This window comes from Rattus norvegicus, chromosome 18 (genome assembly GCF_036323735.1).
Source record: "Rattus norvegicus strain BN/NHsdMcwi chromosome 18, GRCr8, whole genome shotgun sequence".
Taxonomy (NCBI): domain Eukaryota; kingdom Metazoa; phylum Chordata; class Mammalia; order Rodentia; family Muridae; genus Rattus; species Rattus norvegicus.
In genome coordinates, this window is record NC_086036.1 from 35,213,327 (window position 1) to 35,239,608 (window position 26,282).

The 26,282-nt window shown below is 40.3% G+C and overlaps 1 protein-coding gene across 4 annotated transcripts in view; it reads right to left on the reverse strand.

Annotated features, from left to right (window-relative positions):
• Positions 1–26,282, reverse strand: part of Ppp2r2b (protein phosphatase 2, regulatory subunit B, beta) — a 452,614-nt gene that overhangs the window by 308,641 nt on the left and 117,691 nt on the right. The window contains exon 2 of one of the 4 annotated variants that reach the window (XM_063277526.1): positions 33–7,002. The exons of the other annotated variants lie outside the window; for them this stretch is intronic. Within the exon in view, the coding sequence (XP_063133596.1) occupies positions 1,198–3,984 (2,787 nt within the window). The 5' untranslated portion in view covers positions 3,985–7,002 and the 3' untranslated portion in view covers positions 33–1,197. Of the gene's footprint in view, positions 1–32; positions 7,003–26,282 lie in introns of those variants that run through there. 4 annotated transcript variants of the gene reach the window in all.

The window sequence follows — 26,282 nt, forward strand, 5'->3', positions numbered from 1 at the left end:
TATAGGTGTTCCCCTCCCCATCCTCCCCCCATTGCCGCCCTCCCCCAACAATCACGTTCACTGGGGGTTCAGTCTTAGCAGGACCCAGGGCTTCCCCTTACACTGGTGATCTTACTAGGATATTCAATGCTACCTATGAGGTCAGAGTCCAGGGTCAGTCCATGTATAGACTTTAGGTAGTGGCTTAGTCCCTGGAAGCTCTGGTTGCTTGGCATTGTTGTTCATATGGGGTCTCGAGCCACTTCGAGCTTTCCAGTTCTTTCTCTGATTCCTTCAACGGGGGTCCTGTTCTCAGTTCAGTGGTTTGCTGCTGGCATTCGCCTCTGTATTTGCTGTATTCTGGCTGTGTCTCTCAGGAGCGATCTACATCCGGCTCCTGTCGGCCTGCACTTCTTTGCTTCATCCATCTTGTCTAATTGGGTGGGTGTATATGTATGGGCCACATGTGGGGCAGGCTCTGAATGGGTGTTCCTTCTGTGTCTGTTTTAATCTTTGCCTCTCTATTCCTTGCCAAGGGTATTCTTGTTCCCCTTTTAAAGAAGGAGTGAAGCATTCACATTTTGATCATCCATCTTGAGTTTCATTTATTCTAGGCATCTAGGGTAATTCAAGCATTTGGGCTAATAGCCACTTATCAATGAGTGCATACCATGTGTGTTTTTCTGTGATTGGGTTACCTCACTCAGGATGATATTTTCCAGTTCCAACCATTTGCCTACGAATTTCATAAAGTCATTGTTTTTGATAGCTGAGTAATATTCCATTGTGTAGATGTACCACATTTTCTGTATCCATTCCTCTGTTGAAGGGCATCTGGGTTCTTTCCAGCTTCTGGCTATTATAAATAAGGCTGCTATGAACATAGTGGAGCACGTGTCTTTTTTATATGTTGGGGCATCTTTTGGGTATATGCTCAAGAGAGGTATAGCTGGATCCTCAGGTAGTTCAATGTCCAATTTTCTGAGGAACCTCCAGACTGATTTCGAAAATGGTTTTACCAGTCTGCAATCCCACCAACAATGGAGGAGTGTTCCTCTTTCTCCACATCCTCGCCAGCATTTGCTGTCACCTGAGTTTTTGATCTTAGCCATTCTCACTGGTGTGAGGTGAAATCTCAGGGTTGTTTTGATTTGCATTTCCCTTATGACTAAAGATGTTGAACATTTCTTTAGGTGTTTCTCAGCCATTTGTCATTCCTCAGCTGTGAATTCTTTGTTTAGCTCTGAACCCCTTTTTAATAGGGTTATTTGTCTCCCTGCGGTCTAACTTCTTGAGTTCTTTGTATATTTTGGATATAAGGCCTCTATCTGTTGTAGGATTGGTAAAGATCTTTTCCCAATCTGTTGGTTGCCATTTTGTCCTAACCACAGTGTCCTTTGCCTTACAGAAGCTTTGCAGTTTTATGAGATCCCATTTGTCGATTCTTGATCTTAGAGCGTAAGCCATTGGTGTTTTGTTCAGGAAATTTTTTCCAGTGCCCATGTGTTCGAGATGCTGCCCTAGTTTTTCTTCTATTAGTTTGAGTGTATCTGGTTTGATGTGGAGGTCCTTGATCCACTTGGACTTAAGCTTTGTACAGGATGATAAGCATGGATCGATCTGAATTCTTCTACATGTTGACCTCCAGTTGAACCAGCACCATTTGCTGAAAATGCTATCTTTTTTCCATTGGATGGTTTTGGCTCCTTTGTCAAAAATCAAGTGCCCACAGGTGTGTGGGTTCATTTCTGGGTCTTCAATTCTGTTCCATTGGTCTATCTGTCTGTCTCTGTACCAATACCATGCAGTTTTTATCACTATTGCTCTGTAATACTGCTTGAGTTCAGGGATAGTGATTCCCCCTGAAGTCCTTTTATTGTTGAGGATAGTTTTAGCTATCCTGGGTTTTTTGTTATTCCAGATGAATTTGCAAATTGTTCTGTCTAACTCTTTGAAGAAATGGATTGGTATTTTGATGGGGATTGCATTGAATCTGTAGATCGCTTTTGGTAGAATGGCCATTTTTACTATATTAATCCTGCCAATCCATGAGCATGGGAGATCTTTCCATCTTCTGAGGTCTTCCTCAGTTTCTTTCTTCAGTGTCTTGAAGTTCTTATTGTACAGATCTTTTACTTGCTTGGTTAAAGTCACACCGAGGTACTTTATATTATTTGGGTCTATTATGAAGGGTGTCGTTTCCCTAATTTCTTTCTCGGCTTGTTTCTCTTTTGTGTAGAGGAAGGCTACTGATTTATTTGAGTTAATTTTATACCCAGCCACTTTGCTGAAGTTGTTTATCAGCTTTAGTAGTTCTTTGGTGGAACTTTTGGGATCACTTAAATAAACTATCATATCATCTGCAAATAGTGATATTTTGACTTCTTCTTTTCCGATCTGTATCCCCTTGACCTCCTTTTGTTGTCTGATTGCTCTGGCTAGAACTTCAAGAACTATATTGAATAAGTACGGAGAGAGTGGGCAGCCTTGTCTAGTCCCTGATTTTAGTGGGATTGCTTCAAGTTTCTCTCCATTTAGTTTAATGTTAGCAACTGGTTTGCTGTATATGGCTTTTACTATGTTTAGGTATGGGCCTTGAATTCCTATTCTTTCCAGGACTTTTATCATGAAGGGGTGTTGAATTTTGTCAAATGCTTTCTCAGCATCTAATGAAATGATCATGTGGTTTTGTTCTTTCAGTTTGTTTATATAATGGATCACGTTGATGGTTTTCCGTATATTAAACCATCCCTGCATGCCTGGGATGAAGCCTACTTGATCAGGGTGGATGATTGTTTTGATGTGCTCTTGGATTCGGTTTGCCAGAATTTTATTGAGTATTTTTGTGTCGATATTCATAAGGGAAATTGGTCTGAAGTTCTCTTCCTTTGTTGGGTCTTTGTGTGGTTTAGGTATAAGAGTAATTGTGGCTTCATAGAAGGAATTCAGTAGTGCTTCATCTGTTTCAATTTTGTGGAATAGTTTGGATAATATTGGTATGAGGTCTTCTATGAAGGTCTGATAGAATTCTGCACTAAACCCATCTGGACCTAGGCTCTTTTTGGTTGGGAGATCTTTAATGACTTCTTCTATTTCCTTAGGAGTTATGGGGTTGTTTAACTGGTTTATCTGTTCCTGATTTAACTTCGGTACCTGGTATATGTCTAGGAAATTGTCCATTTCCTGAAGATTTTCAAGTTTTCTTGAATATAGGCTTTTATAGTAAGATCTGATGATTTTTTGAATTTCCTCTGAATCTGTAGTTTTGTCTCCCTTTTCATTTCTGATTTTGTAAATTTGGACGCATTCTCTGTGTCCTCTCGTTAGTCTGGCTAAGGGTTTATCTATCTTGTTGATTTTCTCAAAGAACCAACTTTTGGTTCTGTTGATTCTTTCTATGGTCCTTTTTGTTTCTACTTGGCTGATTTCAGCTCTGAGTTTGATTATTTCCTGCCTTCTACTCCTCCTGGGTGTATTTGCTTCTTTTTGTTCTAGAGCTTTTAGGTGTGCTGTCAAGCTGCTGACATATGCTCTTTCATGTTTCTTTCTGCAGGCACTCAGAGCTATGAGTTTTCCTCTTAGCACAGCTTTCATTGTGTCCCATAAGTTTGGGTATGCTGTACCTTCATTTTCATTAAATTCTAAAAAGTCTTTAATTTCTTTCTTTATTTCTTCCTTGACCAGGTTATCGTTGAGTAGAGCATTGTTCAACTTCCACGTATATGTGGGCATTCTTCCCTTATTGTTATTGAAGACCAGCTTTAGGCCTTGGTGGTCTGATAGCCCGCATGGTATTATTTTTATCTTTCTGTACCTGTTGAGGCCCGTTTTTTGACCAAGTATATGGTCAATTTTGGAGAAAGTACCATGAGGAGCTGAGAAGAAGGTATATCCTTTTGCTTTAGGATAGAATGTTCTATAAATATCTGTTAAGTCCATTTGGCTCATGACTTCTCTTAGTCTGTCTACGTCTCTGTTTAATTTCTGTTTCCATGATCTGTCCATTGATGAGAGTGGGGTGTTGAAATCTCCCACTATTATTGTGTGAGGTGCAATGTGTGTTTTGAGCTTTAGTAAGGTTTCGTTTACGTAGAGGACAATATTCTTAATGCAGTAGGCATCACTTCATTCTCATAGAATAAGGTAGGACCTAGAACAAAGGGGCCAAAACCCATAACCTGGAAAAGTGCAGCCTCTTCAGCATGTGCTGCAGGGAAAATTCGATATCCACATGTAGAGGATTGAAAGTACACACCTCTCATCAGGTACAAAAATCAATTCAAAATGGATCAAAATCCTTAATAGAAGACCCGAATCTTGATAGCTACTAGAAAAAAAGCAGAGGGGAAACACTTAGAGACATACACACCAGCAGCATGGGCTTCATGAAATGGATTCCAATAGTTAGGAAAGCCTCTCAAGGATTAACCAATGGGGTTGCTAAAGTTAGAGAGCTTCAGCACAGCAAAGCAGGCAGTAGTCTTGGTGAAGAGACTGTCTACAGAGTGGAAGAACACCTTCTCAGCTATTTATCTGACAAGGGATTAGTAACTTAGAATATATGGTAAATTTAATAAACAAATGAATCAATCTAGTCAACCAATAAAATAAATTGACCAGCCATTTTCAAAAGAAGAAAAAAGGATGATACATATATGAAAAATTGTTTAAACTCTTTATCCACGCAGGAGATGAAACATACTCTGGGATCCTTTATCTCCCAATTCAGAATGATCATCCTCCTCAAGGGAGCAAATGACAATGAAGGCTGGAAGGACTATGGGAAAGGGGGCCCAATACATTGCAATCAGGGTGCAAATAGGAAAGCAAGTTATTTCAGGGCCTATGAATACCAGCATGGAACGTCCTCCAAACTCCCAAACCTACCATATGACTGAGCTGTATCTCCCTTGGATATATGATTTAAAGAATTCGAGTCAGGATGTGATAGAGCTTTCTGCATGCCCACTTCCACTGAAGTTCTATTCATTGTCATTATGTTATAGAATAGGCCTAAGTGCCAAGGAATGAATAAAACACCATACTAAATATATGATATAGTACTATTCACCCACCTAGAAGAGCAAAAATATGTCATTGCCAAGATAATGGATAAAATTAAAGAGTCCCACATTAAGTGAAATAGGTGAGACTCAAATAATGAATACCATGTATATATTCTCTCATATGCAAAAATCTAAGTTTTATAAATAGATATTGGAACAGCTGATATGAATCAGGGGAAAGGAAGAACCTGAAACCTGTGTTCCACCCCTGGAACCCACACAGTGGGAAGAAAGAACCAACTCCAGCAAGTTGTCCTTTGGCCTCCACAGGAGTGCTGTGACAGTCCCACCCTTTGTAACATAAAAAACAAAGGCAAAAAATGGGTTTGAAAGTAGAAGAGGGGCTATTTAAGATATGGTGGCTTTGCAAGAAGCGGGCATGATTGGGTATAGAGGTGAATTTGTCCTAAGTATGTTATATACATGAATAACATTTTCATGTTATTTTCTAAAATAATGGAATTTAAATATAAGGGTGAGGAGGAAAGGAAAGCAATGATGATTGCAAGGAGGGACCAAATATTGGTCCTTGCTCATCTGAGACCTAACTTCTGACATCTCCGCAGGCTTAGATTCAGGTCGAGGTAGGTTTGACTTTCATACTCTGATCTTACCCAGAAATTTCAGTAAGTTATTTATTCTCTTAACTGTATAACAAGCGGACCCACTGGAGGTCTACTGAGAAGAGGAAATGACCGAGAGGGTCTGCACCTGGCAACTTGGAACCGTGTGACGAATGGCAGTTGTGGCTATCAAGTTTCCTATGGTCCTAGGCAATATTACAGCCATGAGTTTAGGCACAAACAAGGTGAGATGCACGAACCTTTTAGAGTGGGGCCCTTCTTGTGTCTCAGCTGTGTCTAGATTATGAGAACTTTGCCCTGTCCTTTGTGAGACAGTTAATATCTTCTAGTATAATTACTGGAGTCCATTAATTAAATACCATTTTATCCATTTGGGTATCCAGTACTATACCCAATATCATTCATATTGCTTAGTAAAGTCCCCTACAAACTAATCACATGCCTCTTGGAGTGGGAGTGAGAAGCAGATAAAATCAACCAAGGACCATGCAAAGATAGATGGGATGTGAGGTATCTTTCTTTCTATCATCCACAAGAAATCTCGTAAGCGGTAAAATAGGAGCTAAGAAACATTCATAGGTTTCTCATTATGTACAGTTGCTTTTAAAAACAAGTCTATTGAGATTCTCGCTGTCATTCTGATTGCTTTTCACATCACTTGTCTCAAGCAAACAAAAGTTGTCTCTATAGTTAGTGGGAGAGCACTCACAGGCAAAAAACCTTTTCCTGAGCCCCAAAGAGAAAACCATTTTCTCATTTCTTTTCATCACGCAGGGTGTGGACTTTGTTTCTCTGTATGAAAACTGTAACACACCTGTACTGAAAATATACTCACACCAGGTAGCTGGGGACCATCATAGTAGTGATATGGTTATGGCCCCTCAGAGGTCATTCATCCATGGGAGGGATACATAGCTAGTAAGCTGGCCCACTGGAAGCACCTATACCAAATGCTTCTTGTTCCACATCACTACTCATTCAAACAACCCCTTGAACTGGGCAATATTAGCTTCCATTTGCAGATAAGAAAATTGATATTCACATAAATGACTGAGTTCATAGAAGCTTCCTCAAACAATGATAGGTGTTCAGAGCTAGGATTGGGTAGAACAGTATTACCCAAGGCTCTTGCTTATGGATGTAACACAATGCCACCTACCTCCTTTTGCTTAGAGTCCATCAGTAGGCCCTGCAGTGTGTGTATTCTCTGCTCACCAAAGCAGCAAGCATGCTGGAAGCGCCATGGAAACACAGAGAATGGGCTCAGACTGAAAGTGGGGAGAGAGTTGGAGCCAGGCCAGGTCCTCAACGGACATTTTGGAGACCAATAAATAGGAGTTGGCCCATGTGAATAGCACAAGGAAAAGGGGATCCTGTGGGTTAAAGAGAGCAGCAGTCACATTTTCACAGAGGGTCAGGCTCTTAGCTTTGCAGATAGCTCAGTCCAGTTCTGTTTTCTATGACAATCAAGGAAACACGGGGCAGATGACTTAAGATTCATGTCTATCTGTCTTCTATATAGACAACATTTTGGTTTACTTTATATTCTGCCTTATTCCACAAAGGCTTTGAGGTAAAATTCATTACATGGTTTTAATGCAATGACCTTCCTAATTAAGTTTTTCTCAGCCCTGTCACGTTCATCTCTGTATTCCCTGAACCATATGCAGGGAGACATGAATTAGAGTTGAATTGAATTTGTACACACTGAGCTTGCTGTAAGTGGTTAGCAGGGGCAATGGGTCCCAGAAGCTTCGTGGGTGTAGGGAAAGCTGGGCCTACACGTCAAACTGCTTAGGTTGGGCCATCATATTTCACTGCGTCTCAGATGCCTCATATTGCAGGACATCTACTACTTTGTATATTTTTAAAGAAAAAAATTTCAAAGTTCATCTGTAACAACTCTTTAAAACAATCCACCACTTCAGATACAGTAAATATTAAAGAGATCTTTAGAGAATATGTACACACACACACACACACACACACACACACACACACACACACACACACACTTTCTCACCCCGAATATTCAGAGCTTCTAAAGAGTAGTGGGACCGCAGAAAGAGAAACCAAGCCTTTCCATTGTCCCACTGCTATTTCCCCTGACAAAGTAAACCTCAAAGATGCTACAAATGCAGAGTCAGCAATTTCGTCTCCTGGAATTGAGCCTAAGGAATAAGCATGGGGGTTTATAAGCATGCCATTGCAGAGCTGTTTACGCAGCATTAGCAAAACCCCCAGATCACCAAAATCATCTTCGTACATACTAACAGGGAGAGGCAACAATGCAAAATGCTTATTTAAATAAAAAATGAGTTTTGTATAGTGTTTTTAAAATTAAAGCGGCATTTGCTATCAGATGAAATTGTTGTGATGAGTGAAAGTATATTACTTAGAAAAATGTTTGATATATATGTAAATATACATCAAAATGTTAGTAAATGTTTGGATGAAGGCATTTGAGCCAAACTTTTCTTTTGCATTCTAATGTTTTAAAGAGAAAATTCAAACACTGTTTGGCTACAGGCTTTTAAATAAACAATATGCATACAGATAGTGAATATAGAAACTTCATCTCTGAAGGTAGCTCTGGTGTCAGTCCTCTTTCTCAGATGAGCCGAGCCGGATTTCACGTGGTCTCAACTGTGGAGCCCTTGTTAAAAGAGTGTAGGAAACATTGATTGTCTGAGAGTACAGCTTCCTCACCTGGAACTTTTCCTCAAAAGTTGATGCTTAAAATGAGAAAATAAATACATTAACATACTATAACTATGCTGGGAGCTCATGGAAACTAGAATGTTGTGATGTTGTCTCAGCCCACGAGAAGGAGTGGATAGCCAAGGAGCAGGTAAGACCTGCTCACCTAGATCCTACAGGTGAGAGCCAGCCTAGGCCTAGACTTTACCATGACTAAAAGCATAACTGTCTCTAAGCTCTATATTCTGCAAATTCATTTTTTTTCAGGTTGTTTAAAATTCTTTGTAAGTGATGTCATTCCCTAAAATATATATCATTAGAGCCAAGAACCCATAAAGTGTTCCATTTTGACTGTATTTATTTATAAAGTAAACGTCTTCCTAGTTTACCCAGGAGACACCGCAAGTTGAATGGCCAATCCTTCCAATGAGTAATGGCTGTAATTGTGCATAGTTTAATATCAGTGTAGTGAGTGATACTTTTTGTGGTTTTTCGATACAGCCTTATAGTTCCTCATAGAACCTGTAGCTTCCTTTAAGGAAAATAAGCATTCCTTATGTTTCCCAACACTATATGTCTAATACGTCCTTTAATTTAGAGTTCAGTTCACATCAAAGTTCCAGGTTGTCATCATGTTTGATTGACTTATAGTGTCAGGTTTGTCTCTGCTTTTGTTGGCTGTGCAAGATACAAGCTCTCCGTAATCTTCAAATAGCTGCATCCTATCAAGTGACCTCCTATTACCTATCTACCTGTTAATCAATCACCTTGCTATTTCTCTATCACGTATGACAGTTGTAACTTGAAAAACAGCAAAACACAAGGGACAAACTCTATAGAGATTGCTTAGTGGTTAAGAGCACTCACTGCTCTTGTTGAGGACCAGAGTTCTGTGTTCCACCCCCAAGTTGGGTGGCTCATAACTACCTGTAACTCTAGCTCTAAGGGATAGGATGCCTTACTTTGACCTGTCTGGGTACCAACCCCCTCATACACAACACAAACACATACACACAAATGAAATACAGTAAATCAAAAAGTGAAACAGAGTTTGGCTGTCAGGGAATATATGCGAGGAGATGGTTTAGCATTTCAGGTTCAAGTGTACTGTAGCCTTGCCTCATTGTCCCCATTCTCTGGATAATAGTATCCCACACTGGTTTGTGCCTCCTACGTTGGCTTAATGCAACTGCTAATTTCAGTGCCCTGTTTTCCTGCTGACAGATCTAGAATGGGCTGATTAATTGACTCAGGGATAGGCACCTAATCCAAATCCAGCAATCAGAGAATTCTCAGAAGTTTTTGAAATAGACACCAAGCAGGGAAGATTTTTCTTCATTTATATGTTGTGGTGGGAAAATAAGAACTAAATCTGCCTGTTCTGGCTAGACTGTGGGAAGGGGAAATGGGCCACCACCCAAGAAGAACACAGCTAACAAGGAACATTGCAGTAGAAAAGTTCAAGGAGCCCTAGGGACTGCCGTCCCTTCCTCCACCTTGATCACTAACAAAGTCCCATTGTTTTGGTGTAAGCTTGTTAAGCTGTGTTTCTACCATTTGAAAGCGCCCACATTCTTCGGTAATCCTTGGTCCTTTTCTTACCTCCCAAGTCATCATGTGTACACACATAAGCTCTAGATACAAGCAGAATTATCAGTGAAACATGGAAATCTCTGTCATAAGGGCAACCAGTTAGGCTATGTTTTATTAAAATAACATTAAAGCAAAATCACTCTAAGTAAAATGAATGACTTCAGCCCAGGACCTATTTTTTGTGAACTACAGTCTTCTCTTAGAGGACACAGTGTTTACTAGTCGCTTTTCCCTAATGTTAAATTTCTGTCCTGAAATGGCATTCTGTATTCACTCTCGATACAATCCTTAATTTTGTCTTGCTGAGGACTTAACATGGTTAAAGTCAATTGGGCTTTTACAGCCCTGCCTTTTTGGTTTTTAAGATTCTCATAGACGACTTAGAAAGAAAATCCACGTGAAGTTTCATGAGATGCAATCACACTGTACAGAAGTGCAGGCTGACTTCAGAAGGCGGCTGGAGTGCAGGACACTCTTCCACCTATCCTCCCTCTTCCCAAACAGATGCCATATGCCTGTTCACAATGCATTCTGGTTCACTGCTATGTGGTTGACCTTCGAAGCTGAGAAGATGCTAGAACACTTAGAACCTGATTTTCTCTTCAGCTCATTGTTACAATTGTATTTAATATTGTTGAGAGAAAATGTTAAAATCGTGACAAGTAGACCTGGGGAATCCTTAAAACTGTCAGCAAGACAGATCTCTGAATGTGTCATGATATTTGTGATGGTTCACAGAGGGAAATCTTTTGAAACTTTGGGATAGGATGCTTATGTTGCCTGCAAGTATGTTCAGTTACTCTCTGTCCATGTGTGGTGCGTAGAGCAGCTGAGAAGTAGGGCCCATTCCTTCCCTCTCCCCTGTACCACAATTCCAGAAATTTATCTTATAGCAAGGATCATGACTCCACATGGCAGACTGAAAAAATGCATTTCATGTTGGTTTTCTCAGAATAGTGTAGTAAAGTAGCCAAAATTGGGAACTTAGAGAAGCCCACACAGTTCTGGAAGCTATAGGTCCAAATTAAAGGTGACAACAGGGTCTCATGGGAAGAAATATGCCACCAGGGGCATGACCTGAAGAGTATGTCTTTCCCCTTCCTCTGCTTTGTGGATGACATTATGTGAATACCCTTTCTCTGCCTCATAGTTCCTCTGCAATGCTTGTGTCTTGCCTTGTGCCTCACAGCAATGAAGCTAGTCAACCATGAACTGACACCCCTAAAAGTGAGCCCGGATAACCTTCCTCCTTCTGTTCTCACAGGCAATTTGTAACGGTGCTGGAAGGTTGGTTGCCACAATGACACAGAATTCCTCTCTGTCTCTTCTAGCACCGGGGCGGCTGGCGTGTCTCGGTTTGTACACATACCACTGCAGCCTCGGCTCCCCGGTCATACTTTCTTCCCATGTATCTCCCTTAGCAGCACACCGGTCATATTGGGTTAGTGGCTGCCCTCATTCAATGAGAACGTCATTTGACTTGATAACCCCCGTAAAGACTCCACTCTTAAGGTCATGTTCTGAGGCACTGAGGCTTAGGACTTGAACACGTGCTCCTGGGGGACTAATTGCATTGTTTTCTTTCTTTCTTTTTTTTTTTTGCATTGCTTTCAATGCAGCAATCATGTATGTTTATTCTAAAAATTTCGAAGAAAGTAAAAATGCTCTAAATTTCTCCTTTTCCAAAGCTCATGTTAACAGACTTTCTTTGCAAATATTTTTCAAGAATTTTTTGTTTTGTTTTCTTTAAGAAACCAAATTCTAGAATACAGATATTTGGAGATGTGTACCGTTTCCTTCAGATGACAATAAAGTTTGCTGTGATCCCTCTCATCTCTCCTCTCCCCTCGTCCTCCCTCCTTCTACCTTTCTCTGGGGCATACCATGCTAGGGAAACTACCTGCTTTGGATAGACATTTATAGACCACATGAAAAAATGTCCATTTTAACATATTTTATCAAATTGTTTTCACAAAGGACATATTAACTTTACTCTCACCAATAATATGTAAGCGTTCTAGTTTTTCCCTATAGATTAGAATTGCCAATAGAATATATAACTTTAAAACTTAAGATTTATGAATGTCTAAAAGCATGTTCTTCTAGAAATTCTAAATCTTCATTCTTCACTATTCTAAGGTAATGACTACAAACCCATAATTTTGTTTAACAGCTTAATAATTTTATTTTTATAAGTTTTTAGTCTATTTTCTTGGTGTTGAGGAGTAGACACAAGGTCGTATGTGTGATGAATGTATTCATCCTTAATCCTGACCCTTGAAGACTGTGGGTGGGGTGTAGAATTAAAATCCAGACCTTCTTTTACTACTTATTCTTTTACTACTTATTCTAAACATTTGGGTTAAGTGGGACTATAAATGGAGAAACTCAGTACATTCCTGTTCACCTTTTCAATAGATCAGGTTTCTTTAATAGAGAGCTGTCTATTACTTCACAGAACGAGCGTTCAGGAAGGCAAGGCTGATCTGACGGTGAGCAGCCTTTCAGCTTCAGTGTGCAGAGTTAATTGAATTTCTATACATTCTTGGTAAAACCACTTCCTTTCTCTCCTGAAAACAGACTATGGATTTTGGGAAAGTAAATGGCTTTGTACGGTTAACCCTGACTCTATTCTCATCAAGGGCAGCACTGATGAACATGGATCTTGCAAGCAGCAAAGACATCCAGTTCATTCGCAGACCATCTCAGAGCCTTTTAGAGTGGACTCTGAGTTAAGAACCCCTTGGAGAGGCAGTAATCACAATGTGATTTTAAAAAAAATAGTAAACAGCCTAAGCACAGACTGGGACAGCCTTTCCCCAGGGAAATTCTGTAAGGACACATGAGATGTTCCACATCACACAATGTCTTCAGATAAAATGAAGACAGTATTCCCAAGCATCTTCCCCCTGGCCTCCCAGAGACTCAAGACTGAGGAGCACCAGTCTTTACACGGTGTCCACTGGGTCAGTGAGTGATTCTACACCAACCCCTGTTCTAAGAGAGGCAGTGCCAATCAATGCCTTGTCTTGATGGATGTGAGTTTATGCCAGTGATTTGCTATTTAACTTCAGAGAGCAGCCTCCTCTTCCTTATCTCTTTACATAAGCAAATGAATACAAATTAAAGTTTTAATCTCAAACTGAAACGTCAATGGTATTTTCACTACAAGGAGTTTCATAATGGTCTCATTACCGTTCCTAAGTGTAACACACTGAGGCGTTTAAATAGCTGAATTGTACTACATATATTCTTTGAGAACAGGTACCCAGGTAACCATGGCAATTCTGTCTCGAGGCAGGATGGGAGTGGGGTGGGAAACCATTTCATTAATTGAAGGGAAGGGTTTGAAAAGGGAATTATCAAGCTGTAGATCAGAGAGAGGGAGAAAGAGAAGAAAAAATACCGTACATTTCAGTCTTGTTTTTGTCTCATTATTAAATTATGTAACCTAGAGAAACTCAAAATGATTTGAAAGGTTCAGAGAAATTACAAGATTAAATGACAGTGCCATTCTTAGCCTTTCTACATTATTTTCAAGGTTGACCTGTACCAGATTTTATTTAGTTGGGCTTTTATATGGTTTGCTTGGAACCTGATATATCCTGAGAAGACAGAATTGTGGCCAGTGACCCAAAAGGAAGACCCACATCAGTAAGAGAGCTCTGTGGACTCAGTTAGAGACTTGCATGTTTCAAGGTGTTAGTACCTGGGAAAACTGTTCATCAGTAAGGTTTTTTTCAACCCAGCATCCCTGCCTTCCTATCTCTTGATAATTATCAAGATTAAAAGAACATTTTTGTTGTTTTAAACAAAAGGCAAGGAGATATTGAAAGAAAGGTATCTTGGTGACATGCTGAGAAGAAATGTCAGATCTGGGTTTTCAGCTCAGCTTTCACTGTAGGGCTGCTGCGAACCAGCGTAGGATGGGCATCTGGGATTTCACTCAGTGTGCCCGTGCAGCTTGCAGCTTTGACAAACATGCCAGTGGGCAGTTTAGGATTTGTGAAAACCCAATTGCCCAAATAAACAATCTGACCTCTAAGGCAGGTAGGCTATACTTGTGGAATCTCTTTTCCAGTCAGGCCAACACAGAGCACTGTGGTGCCCCAGGTGACTCCCTCCCACCCCCAAAGAACATCTGATTCAGTGCTCTCTGCACAGTCGGCCATTGGGTAATGCAGGTAGAAAAAGAGACAATGTCAGGTGCAACTATTACCAAACAGGGAAGTCAAGACTCAAATACATTTTGTAGATTCATTCCTCCAAGGGTAAATCCACTTCTAGTCAGTCACTGGGACAGGCAACATTATTTACAGACCTCAGGAAAGCAACCTAAAACTGGGTGGATAATTATTAACCAAATGGATTTCATTTTAAAACAAACATTTCTTTCTGCCAAACAGATTTTTGTTTTGGAAAGCAGCTAACTCTGGAGAACGGGGCCAGAAATTGCCGTCTGCATTACAATAGCTCTTTGGGTGCTATCCAACTGCAGCATGCTCACCACCTTGCTCTGCTCGCAACCCAGAGGCTCTTGGTTACAGGGAGCTGCAGCTGCTGCTTATGGAGCTTCCAGGCTGCAGCACCTGCAGAGACAATGGTGAATGGGCTGTCAGAGGACCTGTTTTCTTAGGGTGCAGAGAACACTAAGGCAGGCACTCTCAGCTTTGTTATCATAGGTGACCCCTTGCCCGTGAGATCTCTGGGATAGGCAAGGCGTGTCATGTGGGCTTCTACCAGTAATGTTTAACTTAGACAAATATTGGCTCTGGGCAATGAATGAGGGTGACCAGAAGGCCGAGTGAGTGAAATTTCTCACATCTGGTTTGCTATGAGTTTATTTTTTTAAATCTCTTTAGTTTTTATTTAACTGTGTGAGTGTGTGTGTGTGTGTGTGTGTGTGTGTGTGTGTGTGTGTGTGTGTGCCTGCCATCAGTTCATGTTTAACATTTGTGGACATGTAACAGGGGAGGACAGAATAGGGTATCAGATCACAAGGAACTAGAATTATGTGGTTGTGAGCCACCTCATGGGTGCTCAGAAATGAACCCAGGCACTCTGTAAGAGCAGCACATGCTTTTAACCGTGGAGCCATCTCTCCAGCCCCCACCTTTTAGTTTTTGAGCCAACCCTGCTATTAGTCACAGGGACTCTATAAAGTGATTCATTGAGAAGCTTTTTTTTTATTCCAGTGTTCCATTTTCTAAACTGCAGCCACTTAAGCCACAGTCTTCCATAAAAGAACATACAATTAGCCCGTAGCTAGCGTGGCAGAACTCCCCCAAGTGCACATTTCAGCTTTCTGCTTGCTATACTAAAGTCAGATATAAATGCCCTTTTCTTTCCCTCAAAAGCATCTGTGGAGAATTTTACTTGGCATGTGGCAGGGAGTGATGCTTGAATCCTTGGCAATTTGTAGCTTCCTTTCCAGTTCTGGGATCTAAGTACCCAACGTACATTCTGGTAAAGTTTCCTATTTGAGACTTGGTATAATCTGTTGTGTTGCTTTTCAGACCCCAAAGGCTGTTTGCTTAGTCTTGGTGCATCTGATGACCGTAGGTATCTACTGCAAGTGGTGAGTATTTTTATTATCTGAAATCACAGTAGAGCCTCTAGGTCAAGAGATTAGGATTTGTCACTGTATGTGGCTAGATGCAGAGTTGTGTGGCATCTATACAACCATTTCCTAGGTCTGATTTGCATTGCAAATTAAGATGCTAACCAGAGGTCCTGAGGAAAGAATATAAATAAAACATGGCATCACTACTGCATGCTCAATTCATGCCAGAGGAGGCCACTACCACCATCAGAGAGGACGGTTGCCATCTAAACAAAGTGGTTTGGGCAGGTGCAGGGTCTGTTGGGATAGCTTGGGAAAATACTCCTCCAGAAGGAGGTTTTCTCTAGGATCTCAAAGCCAGATTCCTAATCCTGTGCTTTATTCTATTTCACATTCAACTGAAGGAGATCCAGCAGCCTGCCCCTCAGTTTGGACTTCAGTATGAATGAGTAGAGCTCCCCAGAAGGTCTTGTATAAAAGCTCATCATTTGAATGTAAGAATAATATTCCATATGATACCGAAGCCTTGTTTACAGGCAACATATGGGCCTTTCAGAAGCTGAACTCCTACTCTGGTAGATACTCCCTAGATTTCTGTCCCTCGTTTCACCCTCTTCCTGTGGCAACATGTCTATCTGGGAGAAGTCTGTTCTTTGCGTGCTTTGTGACTTTTCAAAGACAGGGCATGTGTTTTAGGTTGAGCTGATCAGTGCATTCCAAACTCTGATCACAGACAAGGACTGGAAAGGGACTCACGTCTGACCGATCAGTGTCAATGAAGTCCATGTCTGCTTCTGAAATGAGGACAAGGAAGACCCTTGGTTGCTGATCCTTCAGAGCCCTGAGTGTGAGATGACAGGCTTGGGCTGTAGCCAGAGAGAAGAGCCAACAGACAGAAGCCAAGGTGTGGGAGCAGATGAAGGCACAGAGTGCCAAACTAAGATTTGGTCCAAAGCCTTATCCCCTAATGCCTGAGGGCAGCCGGCTTTGACTCTACTGAGGCAATACATCCTTCTTGCTGCTCTGGTTTGTTTGGGTCAGGCTCTCTGTGAGAGATGTAATGGCTATCCCCACCTTCCCCAACATCTTTTAGCATCTAAATATCCATCTCTCCCTTATTGGAATGACCAAATGAATATGACTGACCCACATAACTCATAGTCTGGATTCCCACTTCTGTGATGCTACCACATTGCTAGGAATGTCCTCTGTTTCCTCTCTGTCTCATGGCCAAATACCACTTAACACCCTTCATGGTTTGGCTATAGCAGCTCCAGCAGGCAGTCATAAACACTCTTCCCTGTCCTCTGTGCAAGCCAAGCTGAAAAAGATCCCTGCTCACATTGTGATGACCTTTCTCTCACCACATCAGAGTGCTTTTTTGAGATTGTCCGCATCTCCCCCAAGTCTATGAACACTTTTTCACTGTAGAAAAAGGCAGGGTACATTTTTAAGGCACAGTCTTTGTACCTGTATTGTTGCATTAAATATTCTCTCTACTACTTCTGAGGTTGTAAGACTTGAATATATCATAGAGTCCTCACTACAGCTTTGTTTTTAACCTGTAAAATGGGGTAAACTACTAGTACCCAATTTACAGATATCATGGGGATGAAATGAGTTCTTCTGAATGAAATGTTACTTAGATTATCATGATATTTCAGTATAAAATAAATACTAGAGACTATCAAGAAATTTTCCATTTATCCCACACCTATTTGAATTGTTGGCTTCTCTGGGTTCAGGGATTGGGTTCTTTGTCCTTCCAGCACATGGATGACCACTGCTAGACTCCAAAGTGCTTATTATAAGGTAATCTATTACTACCCCCTTATGGATCTACCAGTCTAATATGGGAGGTATCTGTCATTGAGCACAGGGTGATAGTCTTTGCCTGGATGGGTTAAGGAAGGCTGCCTGATATAGGTGATGATGTGCTAGAGCCCTATAGATAGCTAGGGGTCTGGGCTAACCTGTGGTAGAAGTGGGATGACTGATATTGGAAAATAGATCTTTGGTGCCATTGTGAAAGATGGAGCACAAATCCTGTCAGTTTTATCCACTGATTCTAGAGTATGCGACCTCATTTCTTGATTTTGTTTTTTTAACTTCTGTTCCAGCTCATCTGCATAGTGAGTCACGGGGAAAGCAGTGGAGTGGTAGGGAGACTTATGATTCTTCTCCCAAGTGTGCGGTCCATTGTTCTCAAATGAGCCAAACACAAGAACTTCTTCATTTTTGCAGTGCTGGGGATGGACATAAAGCCTTCTATATGTCAGGTAAGCGCTCTTTCACTGAACCATGTCCACAGCCCTCAACCTCAGTTCTTTCTAAAGCTCCCAGGAGATAGTAAACATGTAGCTAAAGAATTGCTGATTCATGGTGTCCTAATAGGACTGCAAGTCCTGGGCCTAACATCAGAAGCCATGTGTCTCTCTTTAGGGGTGGGTCCTGTGCCTTATAGAAGTCAAGAGAGACCAAGGAGTTTCTTGCTTGAAAAACAACCATAAGTGATGCCATATTTCAAAGCCTCACAATCAACATGGTAATACTTTTAGCACAAAACAGAACATGGTAGCACAGGTATGCCAGCCACCAGGTAATCAGCAGATGTGTCACATCACTTATATTTTATTCTCACGCCAAAATGTTTAGTCAGGATGGGTGAAATTGTAGTGCCCAGTGCTATCATGCCAACCTGGCTCTATAGTTCTGTGCTTGCATGAAACTCCACATAGTGTCCAGACTGAGCATCCCAGTGTGAGCTTCTTCATGCTCCAGAGGCACAGGAAAATGGCTCCTACTCAACAGCTTGGCAGTTCTTCAAATTAAAATGAGGGCTATTTTTTAAAGCCAGACTCTAGACTCAAAAATCTCCATGTGACTTAACATATCTGGTTCACCCCAGCACCTGAGATTTACTGAAAATATTATCATTTGTAATTTTTTAGTTTCTATAAGAAAATTTTTGCCTACCTGAACGAGCTGTGTATACAATGGTCTTTAGTGGCTTTCCATAGATGTTATGGAATGACTCATTTTCTTTGTTTCCTTGCCTTTTTAAAATAAAATACTTTTGGTCAAGTATTTAAAATAATTATTCGTTACAAATCAAAAAGTGCCCCTGGAGACTATTTTTGTTATACCCACTGACTCCTTTGACTGGAAGGAGCATTCCCTTGAGGCAATGATTTTGACTATATTCTGTATTCCCAGTGGGATGGTCAGTTAAAGTATGTGCATATGGTTCGTGGAAAAGCAATCAAGGTTTATCACTCAAGACTTTGGACTTGGGCTAGTAAGATGCTCAGAAGGTAAAGCCACTTGCTTCTAAAACAACATGGGTTTGATCCTTGGGAGCCACATGGTGAAGGAGAGAACTTCTACAAGTTGCCCTCAGACATCTGTCTTTCCTCTCCCCATGTCTATAAGTAAATGAAATAAAACTATTTAAAAAGTATTTTAGAGCTTAAATGGAACAATACAGGGGGTGTGAAGGAGACAGAACAGAGAGGCAAATGAGAAAGGAAAAGCTACTGCATATGCAACGTTACCAAATGAGTAAACCCAATAGATAATAAATAATTAAAGAACCAGGGAACTGTAATCATGGTAGATTCGGGCATGTAGGTTCCTAATGAAGAGCAAATTTGAAATTAATAAATTAAATGTATTAGAGAATCAGAAAAGTATTTGGAACCCATGGCTTTATAACACAAATACCAAATGACTGGTGCCAAGCTCCATGCCCTCCCAAGAGTTAAGGCAGATTCCTAAGTCAACCTGAAAAATATGGTAAGAAATATTCATGAATCTTCAACTGAATAAAACTAACAGTTATGAATAAATCTATCTTATGACATCTGATAGGATTCTTATCCCTCCATCTTATTTTATTTTTTTTTGCTATAGCTCTTTTATTGAAAATAAAAACATGTATACAGACACAGCCATACTTGTAATTTGTTATAAGTCTGAAGTACAAGACTTTAATTCACCAGCAAAACTGTTACAAAGGCATTCAGAATATAGTTTTGTCATCCAGGGAACAATAGATACGCCTACCTCCAAGCATAGAACATACTGAGTTGCCATTTAATCGCATGAAACAAGCATTTTACTTTGAGCTGAGAGAAACTTTGCATAATTTAGGTGGGAAAAGGCAGAAATAAATTAGAAGTGTTCATGAAGTCAATCAAAAATGTATTACTTAAATAACAAAGAGACGAAAAGTAATAGAAATGTGAGCTTGATGATTTGCCAGCAGGAAATGAGCCCCATCAAGTAAAGAAATAAAATGGTTTGAGGTGCACAGTTTATGAAATACATGGCTTATATTAAGCATAACCGTTAGTGCTTTAAAACATATGATGTGCATTGATTCTATAGCCATCCTGTTTTACAGTTATTATTCCTAATTCTTGTTAAAAACAGGACTTACAACTTACACAACTGCCATATACCAAGCATGTGTCTCTATGTAAGAATCTATGCATTTGAAAATCTGTGTAGGCAATTCAGTTCTTAGTTGGAAAAGAGGTCAGGTTGTATGGGAAGAGTGACTAACTACAGAATATGTTAAGTAGCATCAGCTACACTAGCTGTTTTGATGATTGGTTATCTTCATTGTCACTTTTACAACGATTTAGAATCACATAGGAGATAAGTTTGTAAGAGTGTCTGAGGGTATTTCCAGAAAGGTTTAACTGAGAAGAGAAGACCCACCTTCAGTGTGGGGAGGACTACCCCATAAATTAAAGTGGCAAAATGGGTGGAGCGCCAGAAGTCATCCCTCTCTGCTTCATGATTCACACAGCTGTCACCATGCCCTTTATCATAGTGGACTGGACCACCAAACATGGAGCCAAAATAAACCCTCCTTACTTAAATCGTTTTGGTCAGGCATTCAATCACAGTAATTAGAAAAGTAAAAGAAAAAGAAACTCCTGAAAATCCTTGCTACTGAGTGGTTAGAGCTATAGCCATGATTAGCCTGTAGTGAGTTTATAGCTCTTGGAATTGGTTTGTGGGAGAAACATGGAAGAATTTTGAACTGCAGCCGAGAGAAAAAGAATGGGACGAGAGAAATACAGGCAGTGGGAACCTGACTAATGGAGTTTCAGAAGAGAACACAAACTCCAAGGGAAACTAGGCTAGAGACCATTCGTGTATGTGTGTGTGTGTGTGTGTGTGTGTGTGTGTGTGTGTGTGTATTTGGGTGTATGAATATACATTTATGTGCTTATATTATATATGAATACAATAGATATGGATATACATTATAAAGCTATACACATATGGACATGTATGAAGATGTTTATATGTGTGCCATATATACATATATATTGTAGAGCCAAACACATAAATATATGTCTGTTCATATATACATATATAGCTTTGGTTTCCTCTCACTTCTCTAATTTGGAATGAGAATGTTTATTCTGTGTCCTGGATGAAAGAATATAAATTAGTTCACAGTTAAGAGAGCTCCTGAATCTCAGAAGGGATTTTATATTCTTGAGCATGTTGAGCCTGTTCTAAACCATGGGACATTTGAAGTAGGATTGAATACATTTTCCATTGAGATACCTATGAGCCTGAGGTACCAGGGGTGGAATCTTAAAACCTATCTGGTCAAGTGTCAAGTTTATAAGGAGTAGACTTGTGATGTTTAATCTTGACTGTCAACTGGAATAGATTTAGAACCAATTAGATCGCTAAGTGTGTCTATCCAGGTTTTTCCACGTTATCTAAGGTTGACAACACCAACTGTAAATGTGGGTGATTCTTTGCATAGGTTGGGGACCCAGACTTACTGTAAGTTGGTATAAAAGTAATTGCTGTTTTTGAACTGCTGAAATTTGTCACTTGATACTGGTACATATTCTTAAATAAATGTGATTATATTATATATAATTTTAATTCACAGTTCCTACTTTTTGGGAATTACTTATTTGCTATTTATTTTATGAAATGGGAACGATATTAGAGAGCCAACTTGCAACATCAGCAACATATTTGGGCCAGAACTGCTGCTATGGGATACACAGTACAGAGTTTGTTCAAGAATTTACAAGGGAGCTAAGAAGTTTGAGGATTGGAGAATAGTGGCTGGCCATCAAAGTTGTGAAAAACCAAATGAGAGCAATCATTAAATGGATCCTCTTGAATCCACTTGAGAAGTTATCAATGAACTCAATGAAGACCATGCAAGGGTGTTTCAGAATTTGAAAGAAATTGGAAGGGTGAAAAAGCTTAATAAGTGGATGCCTAATGACCCCAATAAACCTAACAACTGAATAATAAAATCCAGAAAGTTATTTTGAACTCTCCTCCAATCTGTTCTTATTTTAAAAATCAACCATTTTATTTTTTATTGGGTAGTAACTTGTTGTAAAACATGGATTGTAGACAACAACTAACAATGAACAGTTCAGTGTCTGGACTGAGAAGAAGTTCCAAAGATCTTCCCAAAGCCAAAATTGGGCAGAAGAAAGAGTGTATGGCCCTTATTTGGTGGTCTGCTGTTGGCCTGATGTAGAGGGCTGCAATAACATTCGCCACCACTAGATGGCGCTGGCTTCCACTGCGCCCCACGTGGAAGGCCAAGCTAGACAAGATGGCGCTAGCCTCCGCTGCGCCCGCAGACTTCCTTTCAGGAAGTTAACTGTGTGCACATGTGCAAGAGTGCTTTCATGCCAGGTCTTTGCCCACTCCGGGGCGTGCCTTATGAGATCATGAGTAAGCAACCAATCAGGTGTGGATGCGCCGCGCTAGCGTGTATATAAACGCGCCATGTTGGCGCGCAGGGGCTTCCTCCTTAAGATATCAATAAAGTTTGGTCGCAGCTAGGATTCCTATGTCCACACGTGTTTTCTTGCTGGCGAGGTCGCGTGTGGGACATTTGGTGCCGAGAACCCGGGACAAAAGCCACACTATCGCCAGGCGCCAAGGAGGGCCTCCGTTTCACAGAAGGGATCCAGAAGCTGCGGAACGCGGGTAAGACTCTGAGAGACTATGTTTAGCCTTGATCTGTTCCGCCTCACTCCTTTGCCGGATGTGGCAGGAGCCTCTATGGTTGCTCTGACAGCCCTCGGGCTTTTTCTATTGACCTTTGAGTTTCTAGTTACTGCCAAATGGCGTCAGAGGTCGCGTGGGAGCTGCCCAGGTGTAACAGCAAAGCGGAGAGCATTGTGGGAAGGGCAAGGCGGCGTGTCAGAAACAGGGTTTAGTAAAAAAATTAAAGAGCTCAAGGAAAAATTACAAGAAGATAGTCCCCTCCAATTCAGAGGCGAAAGGTTGGGGAAAGAGCGCCCGGGGTGAGAAGGGAGGAGATAAAAGGAACACATTATTTTGGGAGAAAAATTTTGTCTTTGTGCTTGTAAAAGGTATGATTAAGATCCCACGCCGGCCCGCGGGACGCCGCGGCGTCCATGCACCAATGCGATAGCTTTGCAGAGTCATACTGATTAGGCTTGATAAAGGTAGACCGCCTGAAAATTTATTCAGGAGAATCAAACAAAAGGACATCTCAATGCCCATGCAAAGCTTGATGGAGTTAATGTAATTGGGTTGTGAGTAAAAATATTCAGGACTGTGTTTCACTTCCATACCATTGGTGAATGTCAGTCGTGCTGCTCAGATAATATATCTTAGTATCTTACAGGAATTGGGTTTCAACACGTTGATGGACTAGTCCAGGAATTGAGACAATCCATCGTCCATATCGACTCCACTCGAGTGGATAGTCACCGTGAACACCATCTGGTTTTTTCCCTCTTAGTCTATTGTTTGTCCCTGGTGCACCAGGATGTCCCCATGTCTGTCAGTGTATGTCTGTGATTTTCGTTTCTCGTTGTTTAAATGTTTTATGTTTCATGTTCAAAAGAAAAAATGGTTAAAAACTTTATCTGCCGGTCGTTTACACCTTGATTTGATCTTAACTCGTTTCAAAAAGGGAACAAATGAATAAAAAACAGTTTCAATCAGGCCTTTAGAGCCCTGCACCTGTAGCTAGGAACATAGGTCAGCTGGAGAAGCTGCCCAGAAGCTAAGCGTCTGCACGAGCTGATCTTAAAGGCGCCAGCAGCTTCTCAGCTTCTTTGATACAAGAGCTGACAGCTGTTTCTCTTAGAGAAATCCCTGACTTATTATTTGACTCAACAGGTGACAAGGTGCTTCTCTTAAATTCATAGCTAAAAAGGTAAAAATGGTGTTTGGTCTAAATATTAAAGATATGTGTAGCCACTTCAATTTGTTTCTGATTGGTTTTAAATGTGTAAATATGCTCTACTTGCCTTGGTCATAGATTGTTGGCTTTCAAGTTATTGGATATGGTTAAAAAGGTATAATATTGGTAACAGAAAGTTGACATAAAGCTGATAATTTGGATGGAGTCATTCTGGATAACATGTGACAAGGGCCAACCTAGGGAAACAGATCTAAATTGAGATAATATTTTTATGGAATTCTTATCCTAGAAACCAGGCTTCTAAAAGAATTTAGGACAATGTCTCTTTGTTGAGGTACTAGAGACTATGCCATCGTGCGTTCATATATAGGAATTGACAGTCAAACTTTGTACTAGTTTGTTGGAGGTTGAATTTTGCTTTCCAAAGTTGTGGTTTGCCCAGAAGTTACTGTATTTTGATGCTAATTCCACTGCCCCTAGGACAGCTGCCTAGTCACATACTCAGGACTCAGGTGACTTTCCAAAGTTGTGGCTGTGCTCTGGTGTTACAAGGAGAACTTAAAGATTGTGATTAAGGATTGCCAGTGTTACATTGACTAACTCAAACTTATTTGTAATTAAGAAAAAATCAAACAGGTAGAGATTGTTACAAGATTTACGAAGGATTGATAAGGTTTTGGAACTTGTGAGAACATTACGGCCAGTTTACTTACTCCAACTGTCATTTCAAGATAGATTTAGAGGATTGCTAACAGCCTTGTATTAGGTAATTTTGTTGCTTCTTCAATGTAAAAGGTTAGAACTTAAATCTTTCAGTGTATATGGAAATTTTTACTACGAAACTTTGCTCTCAAAATGAGCTTTAATATTTGGGGAGTAGCTGTTACACTACTCCAGAAAAGAATATTTGAAACTAATTTTAAGCTTCTAAGGATATGTTAATTGGCTAAGTACCTCACCTTACCGGAGGACTTAGGTCTCTGTTATGCACATTGGAGATAAAACTTCAGCTGTGTTAATACAGAGTTGTAGACTAGAGTCATGGAAGTATTTTAAAAAGAAACCTGGTAAAACATATCTTATTCCAAACAACAGTTAATTGGTTATTACAAAATACTGATATTTGGCCTACTACATATACAAATTTTTCAGACAAAATTGAAAATTTTACTCTTTACATGCTTTTGTACTTCCTGTATATTTGTGCATACAACCCATAGGAAATGCGCTTAGTGTATTTATAGGTGGTTCATCTAATGAAAAGGCTACATATATGATTGGATCACTTGTTTATTCTCTTGAGTTTCCCCTGCTTCAACACAGACTATTAAATTCCGTAGTTTAGCCACTGTTTTTAAATCAAGCCTTCAATTCATATACTGATAGCCAATGTGTGGCTTGTGGTTTACAATTGATTTCAATTACTTAATGTTTTATTAGAGACAGGTTTTCTACTTAAAATCAGTGAGTGATTTCAGTGTAAATTGTCTGACAACTCACTGTCCTTTCAGTGCTCTGGCTCAGACAACTAAACAAAACCATAGACCCAGCTCTTTGAAAATGATAATGGAGTTGATATAAAAAGAGGAAGACTCCATTTGCTTGCTTTCTATTCCCAGCCTCACCCTGCCAGTTCAGGGATTTCTAGTATGACTAAATCTGGACAATATTTACAAGATTTGACATTTCTAATTAATGCTTATGTTTAGGTAAATAAAGTTTGTGAGGTGCTAGAGAAATGGCTTAGTGGTTAAGAGCACTAAATACTGTTCCTTAATAGACCATTTAAGAACTCAAACTAGATTGCCTGGGCTCCTTAACAAGGGAGGACAATGATACCAGACAGATGGTAGGCCTTACATAGGAACAATTAGTCAAAAAATCTCATTCTTTATATATCCAAAACAATAATGCTGGAGACAATAATTTGGTATACAAGTCAATTTATAAATACAAGTGCTCAGTGTCCTCAATTTAATCCTCGAGGACTTACCTTAATAAATAATATCTTTACTATATCTTAATAAATAAAAAGGGGGAGTTATCCCTGTATGCTAAGTAATGCTCCTTTTATTTCAATTTTAAAATTTGGATGCCAAAGTTTATGGCACCCTACAACTAGGCATACTTCTGCCTAGGTGAAATAGAAAGATCGACATATTGACATGATCCTGTCCAGATATTTTATATGGGGAAGAGGGAATGTTTGTGTTTTTTCTACAGGATGCTACAAGAGTGTGCCAGCTGCCTGAGTGGTTGCTGAGACTTGCTGATCCTGGTTACATGAAGATTCAGCTCTCGTAGTTCGGGTCCCTGGAGTCATTCCTCTGCCCTGAGAGGAAGATAGAAGATTCCCTTTCACCTTTTGTCATCACAGAGATTTTGCCGTTGCTACAGTCAGTGTTACCGCTGCGTGTGTCCCGTCCCACTATGGCCCGCTCTCTGACCCTCTGTGCACTGCTGCTTTCTGGAGAAGACTGGACTCCAGCCGTTGCTGCATCCCTCATTTCCCTGGTGACTCTTGCTGCCTTAACTGGTCATTTTACAGACTGTAGCTTTACAGGAATGCTACCTGTGTAAAGCTGCTGTGGACTGGGGAACTCTGC